General features: G+C 35.1%; 1 protein-coding gene across 1 annotated transcript in view; it reads left to right on the plus strand.

Annotated features, from left to right (window-relative positions):
- The window catches only part of NETO1 (neuropilin and tolloid like 1), a 209494-nt gene extending 194325 nt beyond the window's left edge, over window positions 1-15169 (plus strand). Inside the window, exons 8-11 of the mRNA XM_036742188.1 lie at window positions 8939-9052; window positions 12225-12777; window positions 13908-13982; window positions 14870-15169. Coding sequence (XP_036598083.1) covers window positions 8939-9052; window positions 12225-12777; window positions 13908-13968 — 728 coding nt within the window. The 3' untranslated portion in view covers window positions 13969-13982; window positions 14870-15169. The remainder of the gene's footprint in view (window positions 1-8938; window positions 9053-12224; window positions 12778-13907; window positions 13983-14869) is intronic.
- Window positions 15170-21393: the final 6224 nt, after the last annotated feature.

Raw genomic sequence — 21393 nt, forward strand, 5'->3', positions numbered from 1 at the left:
TGTAGAATTGAATTGGTTCACTAAGGGGTCAAGATGGGCAGGAAAGGAGAGAGTGACTAGTGCAGGAGAGATGACATGACAGAGAATTGAGGCATTAAGAGATTGAGGACCAGAGTGCAGATGAAAGGAAGGGTTTGTAAGGGAAGGCAGAGGGAGAGGAGAAAGGCTAATAGATTATAAGCAGATAAGGATATTTCAGAATTCTTGAACATAGAAGTGGTACATTTGTGAGTGATGGCAAAATCAAATGTCTGACCAGCTTTAAGTTTGGTTCAGGTGGGGAGGGGGGCAGAAAAATAGGGAATGTTCTTCCTAAACAGACTCACATTTCCATATCCTTATGTGTTCCATCCCATGAAATTACAATAACTATGAAGTCAACTATATCTCCCCATAGTATTGTTATAGATGATGATGATGATGATGATGATGATGATGATGATGATGATGATGATGATGGCATCACGATAATGATAAGGATAATGATGATTGTCAGGAGTATGTTGGAGCCAGCTCCAAATAGCTTGGGAAAGCCAATTGTTAAATTTTCAGTGTGGGCATTTTGCCTCAGAAATAAGCAATCTCTGCAAATCAGAGTTTGATTTATTGTTGGATTCATTGTCTAGACTCAATGAAGTGTTATTAATCCAAATTAAATTTTAAAAGTATGTGCATTTTTTTCAGAGAGTTCCATTGTCAAACATTTATGAGCTCACCTTGATCCTATAGATGTTTCCTGAGTTCAGCAGGAGTGCAGTAGAAGACTTAGGAAATGAAGTCATCACCAGACTGGAGGCCTGGTGACTTTATAATGATGATGACGATGATGACAGGCATTTATATAGCACTTTAAGGTTTGCAAATTGCTTTATATCCATTAAGCCTCATAAAAACCCTCATCAAAGCTTCCCCAGGTTGGAAGTGCACAATTATTAACCCATTTTACAGATTAGGAAATAATAGCTCTAAAAGCATAAATGATTTATCCATAATTAGGTACTAAGTGGTGGAACAAGGACATGAATCAAGGGAATTATCTCAACACTGCTTCAATAACTACATTGATATTATAATCACCATATCTAAAACATAAAAGTTACTTCAGATTAAATGAATCCATTAAAATATATTCAATCTTCATTTTTTTGAAGCAGCAAATATTGTATCAAAGCATTAAACAATTATTATGGATTTTTTTAAATTGTCTAGATCTATGATTTCATCAGTATGGTAGATTCCCACGAAGAAGTTCATTTTAATTAAACAAGTAGTTATTAAGTACCCACTATATAACAGGCAATGTGCTAAAGGGCTACAAAGGCAAAAGTAAAACACTTGCTACCCTCAATGGAGTTGATGTTCTACTGGTGAAAAAGGAGGGTTGGACATGCACATAGAGAATAAATACAAAGTAATTTTTGGTGGGTGAGGACTACCTACTGAGAAATCAGAAAAGGTCTCCTATAGGAGTTGACAATTGAGATTACCCAAGTAGAGCCAAGAAAGGAAAGCAATTATGGATATGGGTCTATATTTATAGGCGTTATAGACTTTGCCTCTGCCAAGTCACAGAAATTGGAGCTAGACTGTTGAGAATAGCAACAATAATAATTAGCATTTATAGGGTGCTTTATGTCTTGCAAAATGCTTTATATTTTATTTTATTTGATCCTTACAACACTGTGAGGTATGTGGTATTATTTCCCTCATTTTACTGATGAAGAAACTGAGTTTGAGAGAGGATATTTGACATATCCAAAGTCACGCAACTTCTAAGTGTCCAAAGCAGGATTTGAAATCAATTCTCCTTAACTCCTTTTACATTCTACTGTGGTCTAGGCCATCTAGTTCAAAATTGGTCTCCTCCCTGGGCCTTCAGGGGTAGAAAGGAAGTGCCATTCCATTATACTCCTGTTCGGTTAAGCTAAGTTAGGTTCGGATTCGGATTTGCACTGGCAATAAAGCACGCTCCTGAGAGAACATGGTTTTTATTGAAAGACAGGGGAGATACTCTAACAAACACAGTTAACACAACAATGACAAAGACACAAACAACATAGATTCCTCACCTCTCGGGGGAACTCCAGCACTTGATGCTCTCAAAGCTGGGGGGGGAGGGGTTCCAGTTTGCACAGCCCAGCTCGATCAAGGTCCGAAAGGGAAACTGATCCCAGGAAGCTTCCTCTCCATAGTGAGATCCCCATTAGCTTGTTCCACATGGGGACTTTTATAGCTTCCTCAACAAGGAGGGCCTACTGCTAACTGTCCCGGATGTTCCCCTCCAGAAGGGGCAGGTACTCCCCTCTGGAGGGGAAGATCTTGTCAATCATTTTTTTTTTTGAGAACTGGCTAGGTCCTCAGGAAGCAGTTTCAGAATTTCCTGTCCTTTGTCTTAAGAGTTACCTGTTCTTTGTTTGGGCCTGTCTCCTAGTGTATTCCATTCTTTTGTTTTGGGCCAATTAAAGAGTGGAGTGTCTGAGAGGTTAATGTCCTATTCTTTATTCCAAGCCGGGAAGTCTAAAGATCTTGCAGGAGGTGGGGGGGTGGGGGTGGGAGATGGAAGTAAAGCCAGACTTACACTATAATATGGAAGATCTTCTATAATGATTTATCATTCAACTCTCTCTCCCAGTTGCCTGACTGGTCCTGCCCCCTCTATGGGTTTCTCTCCTTCTCCCTTTTCCAGCTTTCTAGATATATATGCTGATGTTTACTGCATCGAGGGGTCTCTATCCTAAGGCCAAACCCCTAAGAATGTTGATAATTTAAATGAGTTTATTTTCAATGATTAATGAACTTCTGCTCCATCATACCCTTGTGATGGATATTTGGTCCTCCTGACTCCAGGGCCAGTGCTCTATTCACCGCGCCACCTAGCTGCCCCATGTGATGGATCTTTGAGCTACCATTATTATGATCTGTTCTTGGTCCTCTACTTCCACTCTCTTATTCTGATCCCCTGCAAACCCCTACCCTACCCCATATCCCATTTAAAACTACCCTGTCCTTCCTCTGATCTCTTTGGAATGCCTCCATAGGTGACAAACTTCCATTCATCTTAAACCCTTTCATTTCCCATTTTTAAATATTCTGGCACTCACTGAAGCCTGTCTTTCTCAGGAGACACAGTTTCCCTGGCTATCCTTTTCAGAAATGATTTTACATGCACTTATACTCCCCAACTTACTGGCTTAGAAGGGATTGATTTCCATTGCCACCTCCAGGTTCTCCCTTTGCCTCCCTATTTACCATATTTCTTGAACAACACTATATCTCCTGCCTCCATTCATATTCACTGACTTTTCCCATGCCTGAAATTTTCTCCTTGCTCATCTCTCTCTGCTGGCTACCCTGGCTTCCCTCAGGTTCCAGCTAAAATCTCACCTTTAATAAGAATCCTTTTCAGATTCCTTTAAGTACTAGCACTTTCTCTTTGTGATTATTTACACTTTAGCCTAGCTACATCTTGTTTATACATAGTTGTTTGAATATTTTCTCCTCTGTTAAATACTGAGCTCCTTTGTTTTTGTTTGTTTGTTTATTCTCGCTTTCTATGTATCTCTAGTGACTAGGATGGTGCCTGATTCATCATTGACTTTTAATAAATGCTTCTCAAATTAACTTGTTTGAGTTCTCTTGTGTCAATCCTGGAGAATAGTTGACTAATATCTACCTATAGGATGATGACCTCTGATGAAAGGTGAGAAAATATCAGAGTAACTCTTCATTATCATTTGTCCATAGGTTGTAATCTTAGATAGTTATCAAGGGTAGTACAAAGTTATGATGACTTGCCCATGAGCATACTCCTAGAATTTGTCAGAGGCAGAATTTGTTCTCTGACCATCCTAATTCCAAGGCTAGCTCACTAGACCACTAGCCACTATAGCATTTTCTCTCTCTACTGTCTACTACACAGAGGTTAAAAAAAAATACACCTAAAAGAGTTTGTAATCTAGTAAGGGCTGGGAAGGGTAGTGTGCATAAATAACTATAATACAAGCTAGAGTATAATTAAGTAAATAACAGAGTTAAGAGTGACCTGAGAGATTGAATGAAGGCAGGATCACCTAGTTAGACCATATCTGGCATAGAGTATTCAGTTTGAAACACCACATTTTAGGCAGGACATTGACAAGCTGGAGCCGGTACCAGTAGATAAAGGGCCATGAATCCATGCCATATGAGGTTTAGTTTAATGATCTGGGAACTCTATTTCCCATTTTTATGCTGTCAACTGGACCAGAACCAGCCTCTCACCTGTGGGCGGCTAGAACTGAACAAAGCAGGCTAAAGACAGAAGAATAAGGAATCAAACAGAAGTTTAATTTCAAAGTGAGGGAAATGGCTTGCAAGCTAGGACACGTGTCAGAACCCCACCTCCTGTGGGAGGGACCCGCTTTAGCATGCAGAGATCTCAATACTTCCACCTACGGCTATGCAGTGAGCTGTACCCTGACAATGAGGGGCAACACAACAATGTGACAAGTTTGATTCATAGCAGGGCTTCATGACCAGAAACAATTCTGGGATTTTGCTGTGCCTGAGATCATCCAGAGGGTGAGAGATTTAGATTGTTGTTATACCAAGCTCAGGGCACAGCCTGCTTGCTGGGCCTTAGCTTTGGAAAACAGGGTGTCTCCTAATATCTTGACAATGCCTCTGTACTGGCTGTCTTCCATGTCTTAAATGCAATTGCTCCTTACCTCCCTCTTGAGGAATTTTTGAGGAATTTCAAGAGTCCAATCAAGGGACTCCTATATAAAGCCTTTCGTTATCTCTCCTCCAGAGCACACCTCTCCTCTTCCAGTGTGCTCCCTCCCTCAACATACTTTGTATTAACCTTGAATATATTTTGTATGTACTTAGTTAAGATCATGCTGCCTCCTCTATTAGAATTTGAGTTCGTCGATGGGAGAAACTGCTTCATTTTTTTCTCTCTGTATCCTCAGAGTTTTGGATAGTATCTGGCATGAAGTAAGCAGTTAATAAATACATGATTGGTTGAATAATTTTTATCCTGGAAAAGAGAAAATTTATCTGGGCCATGATACATGTCTTTAAATATCTGAAAGGTTGTCATGTGGAAGAAGAGAGATTAGACATATTTTCTTTGGCTGCCTAGTGGAAAAAAAAGTGAATCAATGAGGCAGAAATTGAAGAGACCTAGATTTAGGCTGATGAAAGGAAATATTTCCTAATAATTAATTTTTTCCTAATGTGGAATTGGCTGCCTCAGGAGATAGTGTGTTTCCCATCACTAATTATATTCAAGTGAAAGCCATGGGGATATCACAGACAAATGTCCCATATTAGTCTCAGGTGAATTACATGGTTTCTTGATGTCTCTTCCAATTCTCCAATTCCATTATCCTAATGGGTGGGAACACAGAGGACATTATTAAGTACATGTGCTGGGTCTTTAAGGAAATACAGAATTTCATCAGGCAGACATGGAGGAAACCCATTTGAAGCCTAGGAACAAAATGTACAAATGCATGGTGACAAGAGAATGCAGTATAAGACTAGGTAATATTGAATAGTCCATTATGGAATAGAAAGAGAAAAAGGAGGAGTAGTGTAAAAAAAAAAAAGGTGGGCAAGTTGGTTGAAGCCAAATTGTGTAGGGCTTTACATCCTGATAAAAGGAGTTTTTGTTTTACTTTTGTGGGCAATCTTTGATTTTGTTTTCCTGTGCAGAAGTGTGACTTGGTCAACTCTATATAATAAAAAGCTTACTTTGCTGTGTGAAGATGGGGTTGTATTTAAAAGGTAATTAAAACAGAGAAAACAATTAGAAATCTTTCACATTACACCCAGATAAAATGTAAATGAGAGTCTAAACTAGGACAATTGCAATGTAAAGGAATGTGCAGATAAAAGTGATATTTTGGAGAAATAGCAAGTTGGATGACAGGTTGGAATGTAACATTTATGTGCCAACTGGCTGCATATGGGGTTAAGGAAGAAGAAAGGCAACAATAATAGCTAGCAGCTAACATTTATATAATGCTTACTACATGCCAGGTACTGTGCTAAGCATTTAATAATTATTATCTCATTTGATCCTCACAATAACCCTGGGAGGTAGGAGCTATTACCATCCCCACTTTACAATTGAGGAAAATGAGGTGGACAGAGGTTACACAGCTAGTTAGTGTCTAAGGCTGCATTTGAAATCAGGTCTTCCTGATTCCCAGCTCAGTAATCTAACCACTGTATCAACCCAGCTAATGATAATGTACAAAATAATGTACCAAAATGTTTTTAAATATAGAAGCTCTTTGAGAAAATTATTAACCACATTGTCCAAGGCAGGCCTCTGAACCCATAGGTACTGCATTCTCCCTCCCCTTGACTTTCCTTTCCCATCCCTTCACCATCCTCCAGATCTTATAAGCAGTGGCCAAAAAGTCAGTGGGATAATCTGAATCTCACAACATAGTTATATAATTTAATTACTAGGTAAAAGAGGAATTCGATAAGGACTCTGCCTGCCAAAGAAGAAAAGCAAAACTACTGTGTCTAACATGATCCCCTGAGAAGAAAGATAAAAGGTACCCAAAAGGATAGCAAAAGAGGGCTCTTTCTGCTCTTCTGTCCACCATAAAGAATAAGGGAAGAACTCAAGTCCTGTGTATCCTAACATCCTTCCTATTACTTCCAGTCCCATACCCTTTAATAAAATTTCTAGAATTTACTATTCAGCTTCCAGCTGTAAACAAGATCATATTTTCTGTGTTTTAAATACTATGCCATTTCTCACAGGCATGGAAGCAGGGCAGATAACTTTTTAACCAAGAAAGTCTTTGCTAACAACAAAAATTCACTTCCATATTCCAATCACATGACCTACTGCAGCCTTATTTTATGAGATAGACTGTTGTGGTAGTAGTGAAGTATAATTATATACCCCATTTCAAATAACTAAAAAGCAATGAGCCATAAGTCAATGCTTATGGTATTACCAATTATAGCTAAGCAGGCAGGTTCCTAATAAAATAATGCTATTGTCAACAGATTAAAAGAAGTGAGAAAGAGGGAAAGATTTGAGCACAGAATTTGAAACTTGTTTCTTTGATATGAAAGATACTTTATTGGGCACTAGGCAGCAGAGAAATATGAGTTTAGTTATGTACATCTTGAATTTCAGGTGCTAGTGAGGCGTCTAGGTAGAGATGTCCAGCAAATAGTATCAAATAAAGGACTGGAGCTTGTAGGAGATATCATGGCTGTAGATATAGATTTGGGAATTAGCTGAATATCAGTGTTAATGGAAGTTTAACAGATTGAGATTACAAAGAGAGAGAGGAGGGGAGAGAGGGCAGGGAGAGGGAAAGGGAAGGGCAGGGAAGAATAGTCACTGCACAAGAATTTATGAAATGGTTACTATGTATGTATGTGTTAAGATCTGCAAATACGAAGAAAGACAAATGCACAATACCTACCCTCTAAGAATTCACATTCTAATGAAGTAGAGGAGAGATAAAGAGAGGAGGAGACATAAGGGGAAAGGAGAGTAAGGGAATGGAAAAGAGGAGAAAGGACAAAACTTTGGGTTATTTTCCCTACCTTTTGGGTTGTGATAAGGAAGAGAAGCTAATGAAAAAAAAAAAACGAAGAAAGAATTGTCAGAGAGTTAGAAAGAATTCAAAATGGAGTACTGTCCAAGAACCCAAGTACTGAAAAAATATTAAGTAGCGATGATGGTTGATGATAATTACTACAGAAATTTCAAGTAAAGTGAAGACCAAAATGAGAGCATTGGATTGAGCTCTTAAGATATCATTAGGAGAGAGCAACACTGAGATGAGACCTGAGCATATATGTAAGTAGAAGGGAATAAGTAATTAAAATGGGAAAAGATAAAGATGGCAAGGGAAGATTGATAGAGAAAATTAAAAGTTAAAAAAATGCTAACCAGAAAACTTTTCCTAATCTAGATAATAGCTAGTACATTTTAAGTATTACAGTGTTTTACATAAACAAACTGATTTTCAAACCTGTTGAAAACTTAGTTGATGCTTACGACTTAGAGAAAGGCTTCTTAAACTTTATCCACTCATGACCGCATCAGTACTTCTTAAATTGTACACAGTTTAAATTGTAAATAGTTTAAGAAGTGCTGACTTAGAGAAATGCTAGCTGCTCAGACTAGTAAAGTTTCATAGCTATTATTACAAGTAGAAAGTGTTAGAAGTAGGAATTGAATCCAGGTCTTCCCAACTCCAAGGCCAGCACACTGTCCACACTGTTTGCTAAACAATGCTGTCTGTCACAACTTTAATGATAGGAAAAGAAAAATTGAATTCTGATAACACAAAGATTATCTTAAGTAAATATTAACAATTAAGGACTAAGTTTCAAAGTTTCTCCTCATGCTTAGAGTAAATTTCTGACACAGCTAGTTTATTATTATTTATGAGTTATAAAAAATATACATGAGAACAATATATGCATAAGAGATACATGAAGTGGGTTAATTTCTTTAAAATAGAGATCCCATTGACAGAACTTATGTAATATAGCAATATCACATTTTCTTTTTATAATCCAGGTTAACCAATGTGTTTTAGTTTCTATATTTCCAAAATAGAATTAGTTTATTCTCTAGTTTAACCTATAAATAAATTTAAATTTAAAGAAACATAGCAAATCCACATGAAGTGTGTAATATAAATTCTCTTCTATAGGCAATAATGAATCTTTAATGGTGGAAAATTTTCTACAGACCTCTCTAGAGTTATTTCAGCTTTGCCTCGAACACAAGAAATAATTACCATATCTGAACACTTATGAAAAGCCCATGTCAGATGATTTATCTCAATTTAACAACAAATTATCACTGATATCTCTTTTTCCCCTTTCGGTCTAAGATGTGAGTGGCATATCATTGAACAGCACTGATTATTTTTTTCTCTTTTCTTTATAATTTTAGCTCCATGTGAAGGCAATACATTTTTCTGCCATAGTAATATGTGTATTAATAATACATTGGTCTGCAATGGACTCCAAAACTGTGTGTATCCTTGGGATGAAAATCACTGTAAAGGTAATACTTAGACTTGAGTCTCTGGAATTTTTCACCTTTTTTCTAGTGATAAAGGGAAGATTATCCCAAGCTTCTGAACAGCTTAAGAAAATTTTCCTAAATATATAATACAAGCAATCTTCTTATAAACTGTATGTTTTATTTTTAGGGGTGTACATGTATGTGGATGTATGCATCTGTGTGTGTATGTATGTGTGTGTATGTGTGCTTAGTGAGAATTTTATGTTGGCTTTGTTCCATTTCTGAAGTTCCCTATTTTCATTAATGTGCATAGGAGTGCATATATATATATATATTCTTTAAGCACTTTCAATTTAACAGAACCCTTATGGCCATGAAGACACAAAATGAACCCTTTAATGCAGCCTATTCTTCTTCAGTCTCCTTAATCCATGGCTGCATCTCTCATTAATTTCAGTTTGATTTCATTGGGCCTTGTGCATGAACACTAAAGATTGAATATCTCTGAGGAGCAGTTTGGCTTTCTGATGCTTCAGACAGCTTAACTCATTGAGCAAGCTATTTATTTCCCCTTTTAAGGGAACTGGCTGCCAGATTGCCCCCTAATTTTGTGTGTGGGCACAGGTTTGCCCCTGGAGCCAGGGAGTTTTGGTTAGGTCCTGAAAGTATCATGTTTAAGCTTACTTGGAAGCCTGTTTTATCAGGCTCCAATATTAAACAATTTGCTAAGAAGCCCAGGCAAGCAAAGGGAAGCAAGTTAAAAGTTTCATGCTTAAAGCCCAGTATTGTGTATTAAGGTGCTTACTTAATGTAAATGGAAGCAGAATTCTTCAACCATAGGAAGAGCAGTAATGGCTGCAGGCAGTCAATTGGAGACCCACATCTGACATGGATTCTTCTAAATAAATGTGTTCTTGGGATGAAGATCACTGTGAATGCAGTTTGCAGTATGGGTTGCATGTATAAAGAAGAGATACTCTTTTCAGTTTCTGTTGCATTCACAGAGTTTACTGAGGTTTTACTGAGTACTTTCCCTACATCAGCCCTATGGGATAGGTAACATAAGTATGTTTATCAGAATATTTCAGGTGAGGGCATTGAAACTCCAATAGATTAAGTGACTTGTCCCATCAACATTCAGATACTAAAGGTTCAGGCCAAGATTTGAACTCCATACTTCTACCTTTATACTGTGTTACCTAACAGTACTTCTCATGGGAAACGGAATCAGCCCACCCCTTTTTGTTCATTTGTTTGTTTGTTTTTAATCTACTGTGGATGTGTTCCTATAAAGACTGAATAGACAATTTAGGAAGTAATCAAGAAATATACAAACCGGATGGATTATGAAACATCATGTAATTCTGCTGAATCCCACAAAATCCTCTGAGAAGCTAAAGCAGAATGGTGAAAAAAACAGAAATTTTATGTAGCTCAAAAAGCAACCATATACTCAAAAGAATGTGATATTCCATCCCCAAGTAGCTGAAGCAGATGCAGCAGAAGTATTTTTCTCTTTTTAAACAATGTTCATTCTTCAAAGAAAGAAAGCTGTGATCAACTAGGAGAAGTATGGCTTTCCCATTACCAGAAAGGCCCATTTGCTCCATTTTTTCAGTCATACAATAGGGAAAATATATGATAGGGTGAATAAGTTCAGAAGTCTGAGAAGAGGAAGCAGGATGATTGTAGCTTTATTATGTCAGCAACCTAATGATCACAACTTTAATCTTGGGAAACTGACTCAGTACCCTAACTTAATTGCTAACTTAAAGGCATCTTTGGAAGATCATTCTCTGCCATCTAGGAGGAAAACAAAAATAGAAAATCTATTGTGCCTTGTGATTTCCAAAGATATCAAAGAATCTAAGGGATCCTGGGTATTAGACATATGGATAAGTAGAAGTGTCTATCCCAACTACAAACATGATGGGCAGAATTGCAAAACTGCCAAGTTGCTAAAGTACAGAAAGAGATAAATGTCTTTCTTAGTACAGGATTTCCTCCAGTGAGTCAGTTAATAATAAAGCAATTATTAAGCTTAGCAGTCAATTATTAGATGGATTCACCCCCTTTCTCTCCATTTCTCTCTCCCTCTCCTTCCCTGACTTCTTTAGTTTCTCCTCTTTTCTCTCTTCCCTTTTCTTCTCCTTTGTATTCCTTTCCTTTCCTCAGAAAATTCACACTTGAGAATTACATATATTCCAATACAACACAACACAGTACAGCATAACACAATAAAACATATAATACAATACAAAATGATAAAGATTGTACCTACAATCTTTGTACAGTGTACTGTATACTGGGCATATAAAGACAAAATGAAGAGGGGAAAAAAGTCTTGCCCACATGGTGCTTACATTCTACTGATAAGACAGAAAGAAATAAGTATACATATTCAAAGAGGAGAGAGAGGGTACTAATAACTAAGGAGATGAAGAAAGGCTTCCTATAGGACGTGAGTCAGAAACTCAAAGGAAGCTAGAGTTTCTGAGAGAAAAGTAAAGGGAGAGAAAACAGAGTAAGCTCCTTATCAAGTATCCCACCCAAATCCTCTCTCGGATAGTAATTCAAAGTTCAAAGAGAGTAGAAAACTTAGAAAATATTTAATAATCTATATGGTATTTTTTCCACCTATAAACAACCTTTTTTAATTTTTGGATTTATCTTAGCTTCAGAATATTGCTAATAATTCTGGAGAGGATATTAGTGTTAGTTCACCTATAAAAGTAATTAATTCTTAAGTAGATACAAACTTCTTGATATTCCACACTTCTTAGTTATCAATACTAGGAGTAGAGGAAAGAGAAAACGAGATATTTAGAAGTATGTAGTTTCATCAGTACCCAGACTTCTTGGAGGTATGTAGGATGGGAGAGACATGTTTCTTAAATGATGAGTTAAAATAGCATTCCAAGTCCTGAATTTAAAGTCAAAGAGCCTCTCCCTGATCTTTTTCTGAAAGAAATAAGGGAAAGGGAAGGAAGAGGAGACAATAGCTGGGAGTTGAACCTTTGTGCTGATCAAGTTTGGATCAATATGTGCGATGTCAAAATTCTGAAGTGGTGCTTTTTTTTGTTTGTTTGTTTTTTACCTCCTGAAAATATGGGTCATGCTAAACTAGGCCTTTGACAATAAGAATAAAACTGCTTAATTATTTTAAGTGTATATCTAATTTTATTTTTTTAAACTTCTCTCCAACATGCAGAAAAAAGAAAGACTAACCTACTGGACCAGCTTACCAATACCAGTGTCATTGGGGTGACTTCCTGTATTGTGATCATCCTCATTATTATTTCTGTCATCGTACAGATCAAACAGCCTCGTAAGAAATTTGTCCAAAGGAAAGCAGAATTTGACCAGACAGTATTCCAGGAGGTATTTGAGCCTCCTCATTATGAGTTATGCACTCTTAGAGGGACAGGAGCTACAGCTGACTTTGCAGATGTGGCTGATGACTTTGAAAATTACCATAAACTGAGGAGGTCATCTTCTAAATGTATTCATGACCATCACTGTGGATCACAACTGTCTAGCACTAAAGGCAGCCGTAGTAACCTCAGCACAAGAGATGCTCCTCTCTTGGCAGAAATGCCACCCCAACCTGTCAAGCCCCTCATCCCACCCATGAACAGAAGAAATATTCTTGTCATGAAGCATAACTACTCACAAGATGCTGCAGAGGCATGTGACATAGATGAAATTGAAGAGGTGCCCACTACGAGTCACAGGCTGTCCAGACATGATAAATCTGTCCAGCGGTCAGTATCAATAGATTTTTTTGGTGAAGACTATTCCATGAAGACTTAATTGCTCACAAAATAGTTTGTGTTCTTTTCTTTCATTTCTTTTTTCTATTAATAGTTCAGATTGTAGTGTCTTAATTTGCTTTCCTTTACCCTTCTCTTTTCTGTCTCATTCATAATTCCCCTAACATTCATATATGGAATAGCACAGAGCAGGTATATGAAGTGCATATGTGTGTATACATATGGATACATACATATTGTACGTACAATATAATGCAGATCCATATATTTTAATGAACCAAAGACCATTTTTAAAGATGATAGAGATGTAAACATATGACTTTATACTTACCTATACAATGTAAATTTTTATATTATTATATAGCATCCTCATATTTAAGGAGAGTTTCTACAGATTGCTTACTACACTAATCAGAAGCAGTGTATTTTTATATATTTTAATAAATATAGTAACTGGACATGTTAAACTTATTGAAGAAATACCCATATTTCTGACATATTTTTAAATGGAAAGTTATTTATAACTATATTTTTCAAAACATTGCATCATAATGTTTTGCATTGAAAAGAAACTGTTTTCCTCAGTGCTTATCCAAAGAAAATATAAAGATAAATATTCAGACTATAAACCGAATTGCAGTGTTGATAGAATGCCAAATACTTACCTATGAAAAATGTAGCAAGAAGAAGCAATAAAATTTGGTGGGTTTTTTAAATGTATAAGCAATTTTTTCTTGTGTTATTACCTTCTAGAATACCTGGAAATAAGAACAAATAAAAGTTTATGAGAGGAAAAAAAAAGACATTAACAGCTAGGAAGACATTTTCAAATTCCAAGCACTCTGAATCTTTTGTACATATTTGTGTTTTGTCTTGCATGAGTTATGTAGGTTTATGTTTCTTTATACAGTATTCCTATTTCCTCTATGAATTTATACCTCTTTTTAGTGTCTAGGATATCTTTAGTAATTCTGAAGGATTTTTGCATGCCAACAAAAATCTATTTGTTTAGCTTGATTAAAATTTTCAGGGATATTTTTAATTAAGTATATGTATATATGCATATATTTTGTGTGTATGCAAATATTATTTTGTTGAATGAAATAGCCATAACATTCCAGGTTCTGCCTCATTGGGTCTCTAAGCAAACATGAATCTGAATACAACACAACTAGGGTCTAAAAAGAGAACTCAAGGTAAGCAAATATACTCGATAACCAAAAAAAAAATTTGTTGTATTTTGTTTCTGTTGTGTTTTGTTTAAGCTGTCTGATGGTTTAAGGAAATGTATTAGCTATTTATTACTCCTTGTGATATGTCCTTATTAATACAAGCATGTGGCTATCTGTGATAAAAGAAGACAGCCTTTCTTAAATTCATGTGTAACACCAAAACATCAAATTTACAAGTAATTTAATCTTGCCACTCTCTCAAAATGTGAAACTTTGAGTGGAGAAGCTAAAATAATTTCTGATTGATAGACTAGATTTTGATTCTTTGTTTTACTGGAAGATATGTTATCAATTTTGAAATGTTCTGAATCATATCCCTCAAACGAGAAGAAAGACAGGGGCCTGGAAAATCCCAAAGTGGCAGAGTAAATATTAGATTGTTAATTTGTGCTGTATCATCTTGACAAATAGCCCACTGAACTTCCATACCTATCATAAGATCAGATTGATAAAATCTGCACAGCCTGGTCAATTAAGAGATAATGAATGTTTTGCATGAATATGTTGTTTGTTTTTACCAAAATAAAATTCAGCATGTAATGCCAAAAATATGATATGGGTATATGGAATCAGGATAATATGGCATTTTTATCAAGTACCAATTATCCACTTACACCTTCATTTTATCATGTAGGACCATGATGACCTTGATTTTTGTATTTCAGTGATCTAATTTTGATTTGTCTACATGTGCCATTTAATTTGCTCAACAGATCATTTCATCAAATTCTTTCAACATCCTCTGCCTGAAATAGCTGAATACATGCCAATGCCTGATTAATGTCTTGATTGATGTATATGTTTGTGTTTCTTCATAGGAAGAAAATGTTTTAACTCTGTTTTATTTTCAGAGAAGAACTATTTATACAAACATGGGGACTGTGAAAAGAAAATTCTGTAGTGAATTGTGAAAAGTGGACATGTTTCTAAATTCATTCCACTGCCTTTATCCAAACCTAAGAAATACAGACATTTGTTATTCCTTCGGCAAGACATCCCGCCTGCACAATGATATGTTTATTTTGTAATTTGGTTGCTGGCCACCAAGTGCTCCTTAGTTTTTAAATACATTTTGAGATTTACTGGAAACTTGAAGAAGAAATTAGTTCCTGATTAAGACTTTCCCTGCTTTGTTTTTCTTGTCAGTTTTATTTCTTTCTATGTTGTTTTCTGTCTTTGTTAAATACTTGTATATGGTGTGATATGTGAAAAACAAAATGATTTAAATGAATCTTGTGTTGTATGTACATTGTTTTCATTATATAGACTGCTTGAAAATAGTACGTCCCTGAGTGATTTTGAACATGCAACAGTGAAATGTGAAAGTATCGACCATGGAAACACCAGCTAGAGGTTTTATGGACTTTAACCAGCTATTCTTATATCATGATCAAATGCAGCAAAAAAGTGTTGAGTAAAATTATTAGACTGCAATAAGAAAAAAAACTGTGGTTTGTTTTGTCATTCCCTACCTCAACTTCCCTGTCCTTCAATTTCTTTTTTTTTTTAATACAAAAGTGTATTCTAATTTTCAGGAACAGTTTGTTGAAATCAGGTATTTAGCCATTTGTACACGTTAATAAAAAAAAATGTTTGTTGGATTAGCATCTAGCAAAATGGCTGAATTGACAGTTTGAAAAAATACTTTGCATGTCTGTACTGGATATTTGATTTGGTAAATAATCCCTTTTATCCGAAACATTGTAAAAAGCATGCATTCACAATTACTGCTCTTACTGTTCCATTTCCTTGTGTCATATGCTTGCTACTTGTAATTTTTTTATATAAAGATACATAAAAATGTATAATAATTTCCTACCTTGAGTTTAGAAAAACGTTTTCTTTTACTGAAGTAATGCACTCTTACACATATTAATACACAATTTTCATGAAATCTTTCTACTTTTCTAATCTATAAAGCTTCCTTATCTGAGGCTTAATAAATGCCCTAAACATTTTGATTTCTTAAGTTTTAATGGATATTAATGTGTTTTGATGGCCCATCTTACCTCCAAAGCCTCATTTTAAATTGGAAAATCTTTTTTTAAATATCTTTCTGATAATAGAATCATTCATGATCCTAGATACAACAGCATATATAATCAGTCTTATAGGTCATTCGTCCCAACCCTAACTGAAGCATAAATCATGTCTAGAATATGCTGAAAAACTGGTTATTCACTCTCTCCTCAAAAATCTCTAAGCTGTTCATCATTTTATTCACCACAGTAACATTTTTTGAAAAATAATTCCTTCTCACTTATTAATATGGAATTGCTTTTCCCACTTCCTATACCTTACCCTAACTTTCCCCCACCAAAAATAAATCTTTAATAGTGGATGCTTATGTACTTCAGGTCGAAGTGAAACCCAATTAGGCTCTTAACAAATAGCTGTTTAAATACAAACAACGGGTATTAAAATATCTAATTTGTGTGATGGGCATTTGGGAAATATTATAAATAACTTTTTTCTTGAGAAAGAAAGGGAGAAAATAAAGTAACCTAAGCTATTTTCACCAAAAAATGTTTAGAAATACAGAATCCTGCATGCTAAAGTAGTCTGTTCCTTTTTGTTAAAACCATACAAATTGAAGAAAGACACTACAAAGGGAACAGATGTATTATGAATATTTTCTCTAGCTTTTTGCTTTAATTTCACGCATACTACCAAACAACTAAATAAAATTTTCAGGAGAGAAAAATAAGTTATTGGGATAGCTGGGATATATTAATTCTGAGTAAGACTCTTTGGGAAAAGATGTCATTTCTTAAAAATTAAAAAATAAGAATTTAATGAAAAAAGATATACTAGAAGAGCGACTGTTACTGCATTGGTCATTTAAGAATGACCAAAAAAATCATCTGTAATGCCACATGTTTTATAAATGGTACTTGTGGTAAAAATTTGTTTTTCTTATTTGACTTGATAGGTTTCTTTATTGCTGGCCTTAGCTTGATGCCCCTCATTTTTAATTGAACATAGCTTGTACAGGATTGTTAAGCTTCCTTTTATTTTCACTTTCTTCACTTAAAAGTTTATAGTGTATCTGTCCTTAAATTAATTTGTTATTATAAAGCAAAGTGAACACTTTGGATCATGTGTGAGAAATTTCAGGAAGACTATAAAACCCAAATCATTACTCCTGATGTTGAAGAGGAAAAGAGACAGTTCTCAGTTTGATTTGATTCAATTTTTAAGTTAATTTTAAAAAATACTTTTTGAGTTAAAAAACAGTGAATTTTCATATTCAATTAACTGAGTAAAACTATTAGTTTAACTCAATGAAAAATTTTTAAATTAACTTCACTGTTTTTTACCTCACTACATGTTAATTAAATAAAGTTTTTTTCTCAATAAACTATCTTTGGACTCATTATTTGTTGACTCAGTGGTGCTATTCTTTAGTTTTTTGCTTCATATATTTAAACTTGATTGAATCTTCACTGCTATTTTAAAGATGGTCAAGTTAATAATCAAAAATTCCTATTCCTAAATGAGTAGGCCCATTTAGAAATGTCTTTATTTCTGCAAATGATACTGAAACACACACACACACACACACACACACACACACACACATGACTAATGTTTCCCAAGGCTAAAAATAAACTCTCTTTACCCACTAATTTGTACTATCCATTTATATAGATAATTGGCAACTGACTACATACATATACGTATATATCTATATCTACATATATACATATACACAAACACAGTCATATATATATATGTGTGTATACATACACACATACATATATCCAAGATTATCTTTGTATCTCAAGAAATAGCTACAATGTGGAGACTTGCTTTTTACTTCATGTCATTATTTAACTTAAGACTTTTAAGTCATTGAAAGAGAATCTTACTCTGAAATAATTAGTGAATTTAAAGACTCTAAAATTTGTATAACAGTTTTGTATTAAGTTGATAAGTATAAAAGGAAAATCAGTAGTGAATCTCATGGACCTTACCTTGTGGTGAGGTCCCTCTATTGAAATTAAAAAAAAAACAAACCTTGCTAAAACAAACTAGGCATACATCCTACCTCACTAGGCCTATTATACAAGGCAATACGGAAAATAATTAATGTTCCAATATTTGAATGCACTCTTTTTGCAGAAAAGAATAATTTATGATTAGTTGTTTTTCCAATTATGAATGAATTAAAATGTTTGCACAGAATGGTCTTGAAGATCTTTTTGGTAACAAAATTATTTGTGTTTTCTTTAGTATGATTTTTTTAATCAGCCTCTCTCTCTCTCTCTCTCTCTCTCTCTCTCTCTCTCTCTGTCTGTCTCTCTCCCCCTTCCTACTCCCATTGGTTATATTTACACAGTGAAGTGGAGAATTGAACAATTCTTACAATCACCTTCAACTAACCAGTTTATTGTGGATTTCATTAGTGGCACTGTTTTTTTTTCTTCTTCTTTTTGCTTTGTTGCTCTTACAAGAAAAACATTTCCAGTCCAGTAATTTTATTTCAGTTAAAATTGCCCAAATAATTGCCTTAGTTTTCCATTTAGCCTATGTAGACATAGATAAATATCAATCCTACTAGATCTGGGATGAAATTGGTGAGAGAGTACTCCTCCTGCCAGCGGTTTTATATTGCACTTACATCCTCTTATGCTGTGGCATTCTATGCTCCCAATCCATGATTTCTTTGGTTCATTTTTCTGTCCTCTTTTTCCCCCTTGTCCTCCAAATAAAACCCTGACAATAGGAGATTTGGATAACACACTGGACCCCTTTCTCTGTTTCTCCACAAAAGTTCAATTTTAATGATTCATCAGGGTAAGGACATTTCTCAAAGGCTGTACCAGCACAGCACAAACTCTAATAACATACCTAGCCAGAAGAGTTTTGAATGTAGTCTCAGTGCGATCCCTGGTCTCCTCTCAAATGACTAGCTTAACTAAAGCTCCTCTCTAGGAAAGTGACTATATTATGATTTTTTTTCTTACCATGGTGACCAATTAAAATAATATCACTTCCTATATCTCACCCATAAATTCCTTTAAAAATCTTAATTGTGCATGCTTTTGTACTTCAGGTCAAAATGAAACTCAATTAGGCTCTTAAATAGTTCGTTGACTTCAGAGATTGCTACCAGCACTAAATCTATGATCCTGCCGTTACTTCTTTTGAAAAATTATGGCCTCGTGCTCTAGGGGTGGGTGGGTGGAGCAAACTGTAAAAGATTTTATATGTATTTCCTTCATAAAAATTATTGGGAAGAAAATCTATATGTGAGTTTTATAGATAAAGAAACTGAGACCTACAGGTAACATAATGTCATGTAGGCAGTAAATTAAACCAGGTATTCTTACTCTAAATCCAGTGTCCTTTCCACTGTATCCACTGCTCTGACACAAGTGAATGGAGTGCTCTTGGAAGTCAAACTTATATACAAATTTATCATTCATGAAATACTTTGCTTGAAGAAATCAGCCACATGAATTGATGAGGCTAGGAGATAGTGCACTATTTCAAAAGGTGGGAAGATTAAATATTGGGTACTTGTATTGCTTTTTGTGGGAAATGATTGGACAATTCAGATGAAAGGGAGATATGGGAGAGAAAGAATAATTTTGTAAAACAAATTTGATAGCATAAGATTAGTCCATGGTATTATGCAAAATTTCAAAAGACCTACTTTCAATTGTTGCTTCTGGAAATGGTGGTATTTAAGGAAAATAAAGTGTAATGATTATATAATCCTTTAGGAATTGGGTCATGTCTCTTTAAGTAGCTATGTAGTATCTTAACAGCAATAGTTCAGATTCAAATAAGTAAGATACAATAATATAGGAGTGATATAGTAGAACAATGAACTAGGGAATAGATGAGCTATGTTCGAGTCTCATCTCTATTCCTGTGTAACTATGGACTAGTCTCTTCTCTCCAGGCCTCAGTTTTCTCATCTGTAAAGTGAAAGAGTTGGATTAGTTGATATTTTCTGACTCTATTTATCTCAGACTTAATTTATTCTCTTGATATCAATCATTATAATGGGATAGATAGATATATTTTTATTGTTCCTGGAAGCTCTTTAAACCTACCACTCAGAATTCATTTGTCTTGAGAAACTTGTGTGATCCAGATGCTACAGTTATTAAAACCAAAAGGGGAAAAATATTAACAGGGAAAATGGTATGATAAGAAAAATAAAAGGAATACCTGAAAGTTACCTTTAAAATAATTATTCTGAATAATGACATTTTCAGTAACATTCAACCGACATTAAGCCTGTTGTATGCAAGATTGCTCTGAAAGGTGAGGGTGAGTATATGGAGATACAAAAATAATGTTTTAACTTACCTTTTAAGAGAAGATAATTTTGTAAGGGAGATGAGATATTCACTGATAAAATATAATATAAAACTATAAATTTCATGAGTGCAGGGACCATAGAATGAGGAAAACTTGAGTTCACAGAATTTAAAAATAAAAACATATGATGAGTCTCTCTTACCTGTTTCAATTTCTTTAATTGGAAGCAAAGGCCTCTCCAAACAAATGATTATGTGGAAACCCTGAATGTATTGCAGGGAGAAGAAAAGGAAACTCATTCGTAAAGACTTACATGTTCAAAGCAGATCTATTAGAAATTATTCCTTAGAGTTGACTGAAAGTAGATTAGGAATACTGTGTCCAGATTGGTGGAATGATGAGTAAACTTCCCAGATCATGATGGAATGGCATTTCCAAAGGTCATCCTTAGATACAGTAAAGCCCCACCTCTGAAGTGTTTCAGAGAGGCTCCCTCATTTTCAGAAACTCCAGGATGGTAACTGGCATAACTAGTGATCATCTGCTACCCATGGTTCTGTATCTACGCTTTGGGATTTTTGAGCATAGGGATTGGTTGAAGAGGAGGAAGAGACTATGGGAATGCAACATTCCTTAGTTTACCCAAGGTTAGCTGACAATGTTAATGTGAAGGGTCTTGTCTCTAGATGCTAAGCAGTTTGGTCCCAGATTGACACTATCTATAATACTGGAAGAAGAGGGGGAGACCTCGTGCAATTTTAAGAATGAAAGAAAGAAATAAGGGATAGTTAATACTTATAGGATACATGAAAAATTGACTTGCAAGTATCTAGAGAATGACTTTGGGTTATTTCCTCAAGTTAGGAATCAAAGGCCTCTGGGTTTTTTTGTTTCTTTTTTTTTTGTATTTGAAGTTTTTTGTCTGTTTTTGAAGGGAGTGTGAATTCAACATGTGATTCCATTGGGGGAGGGGCATAATCTTTTTAATACACAAAAGTTCTATAATAGTTTATTTGTTGACAGAGTTTTATATTAATGTATGCATATTTGGCATGTACAGTTTGTCCCAAAAGCCTTAGTCTTTCAGCTTTAATAC

Source organism: Trichosurus vulpecula, chromosome 1 (genome assembly GCF_011100635.1).
Source record: "Trichosurus vulpecula isolate mTriVul1 chromosome 1, mTriVul1.pri, whole genome shotgun sequence".
Taxonomy (NCBI): domain Eukaryota; kingdom Metazoa; phylum Chordata; class Mammalia; order Diprotodontia; family Phalangeridae; genus Trichosurus; species Trichosurus vulpecula.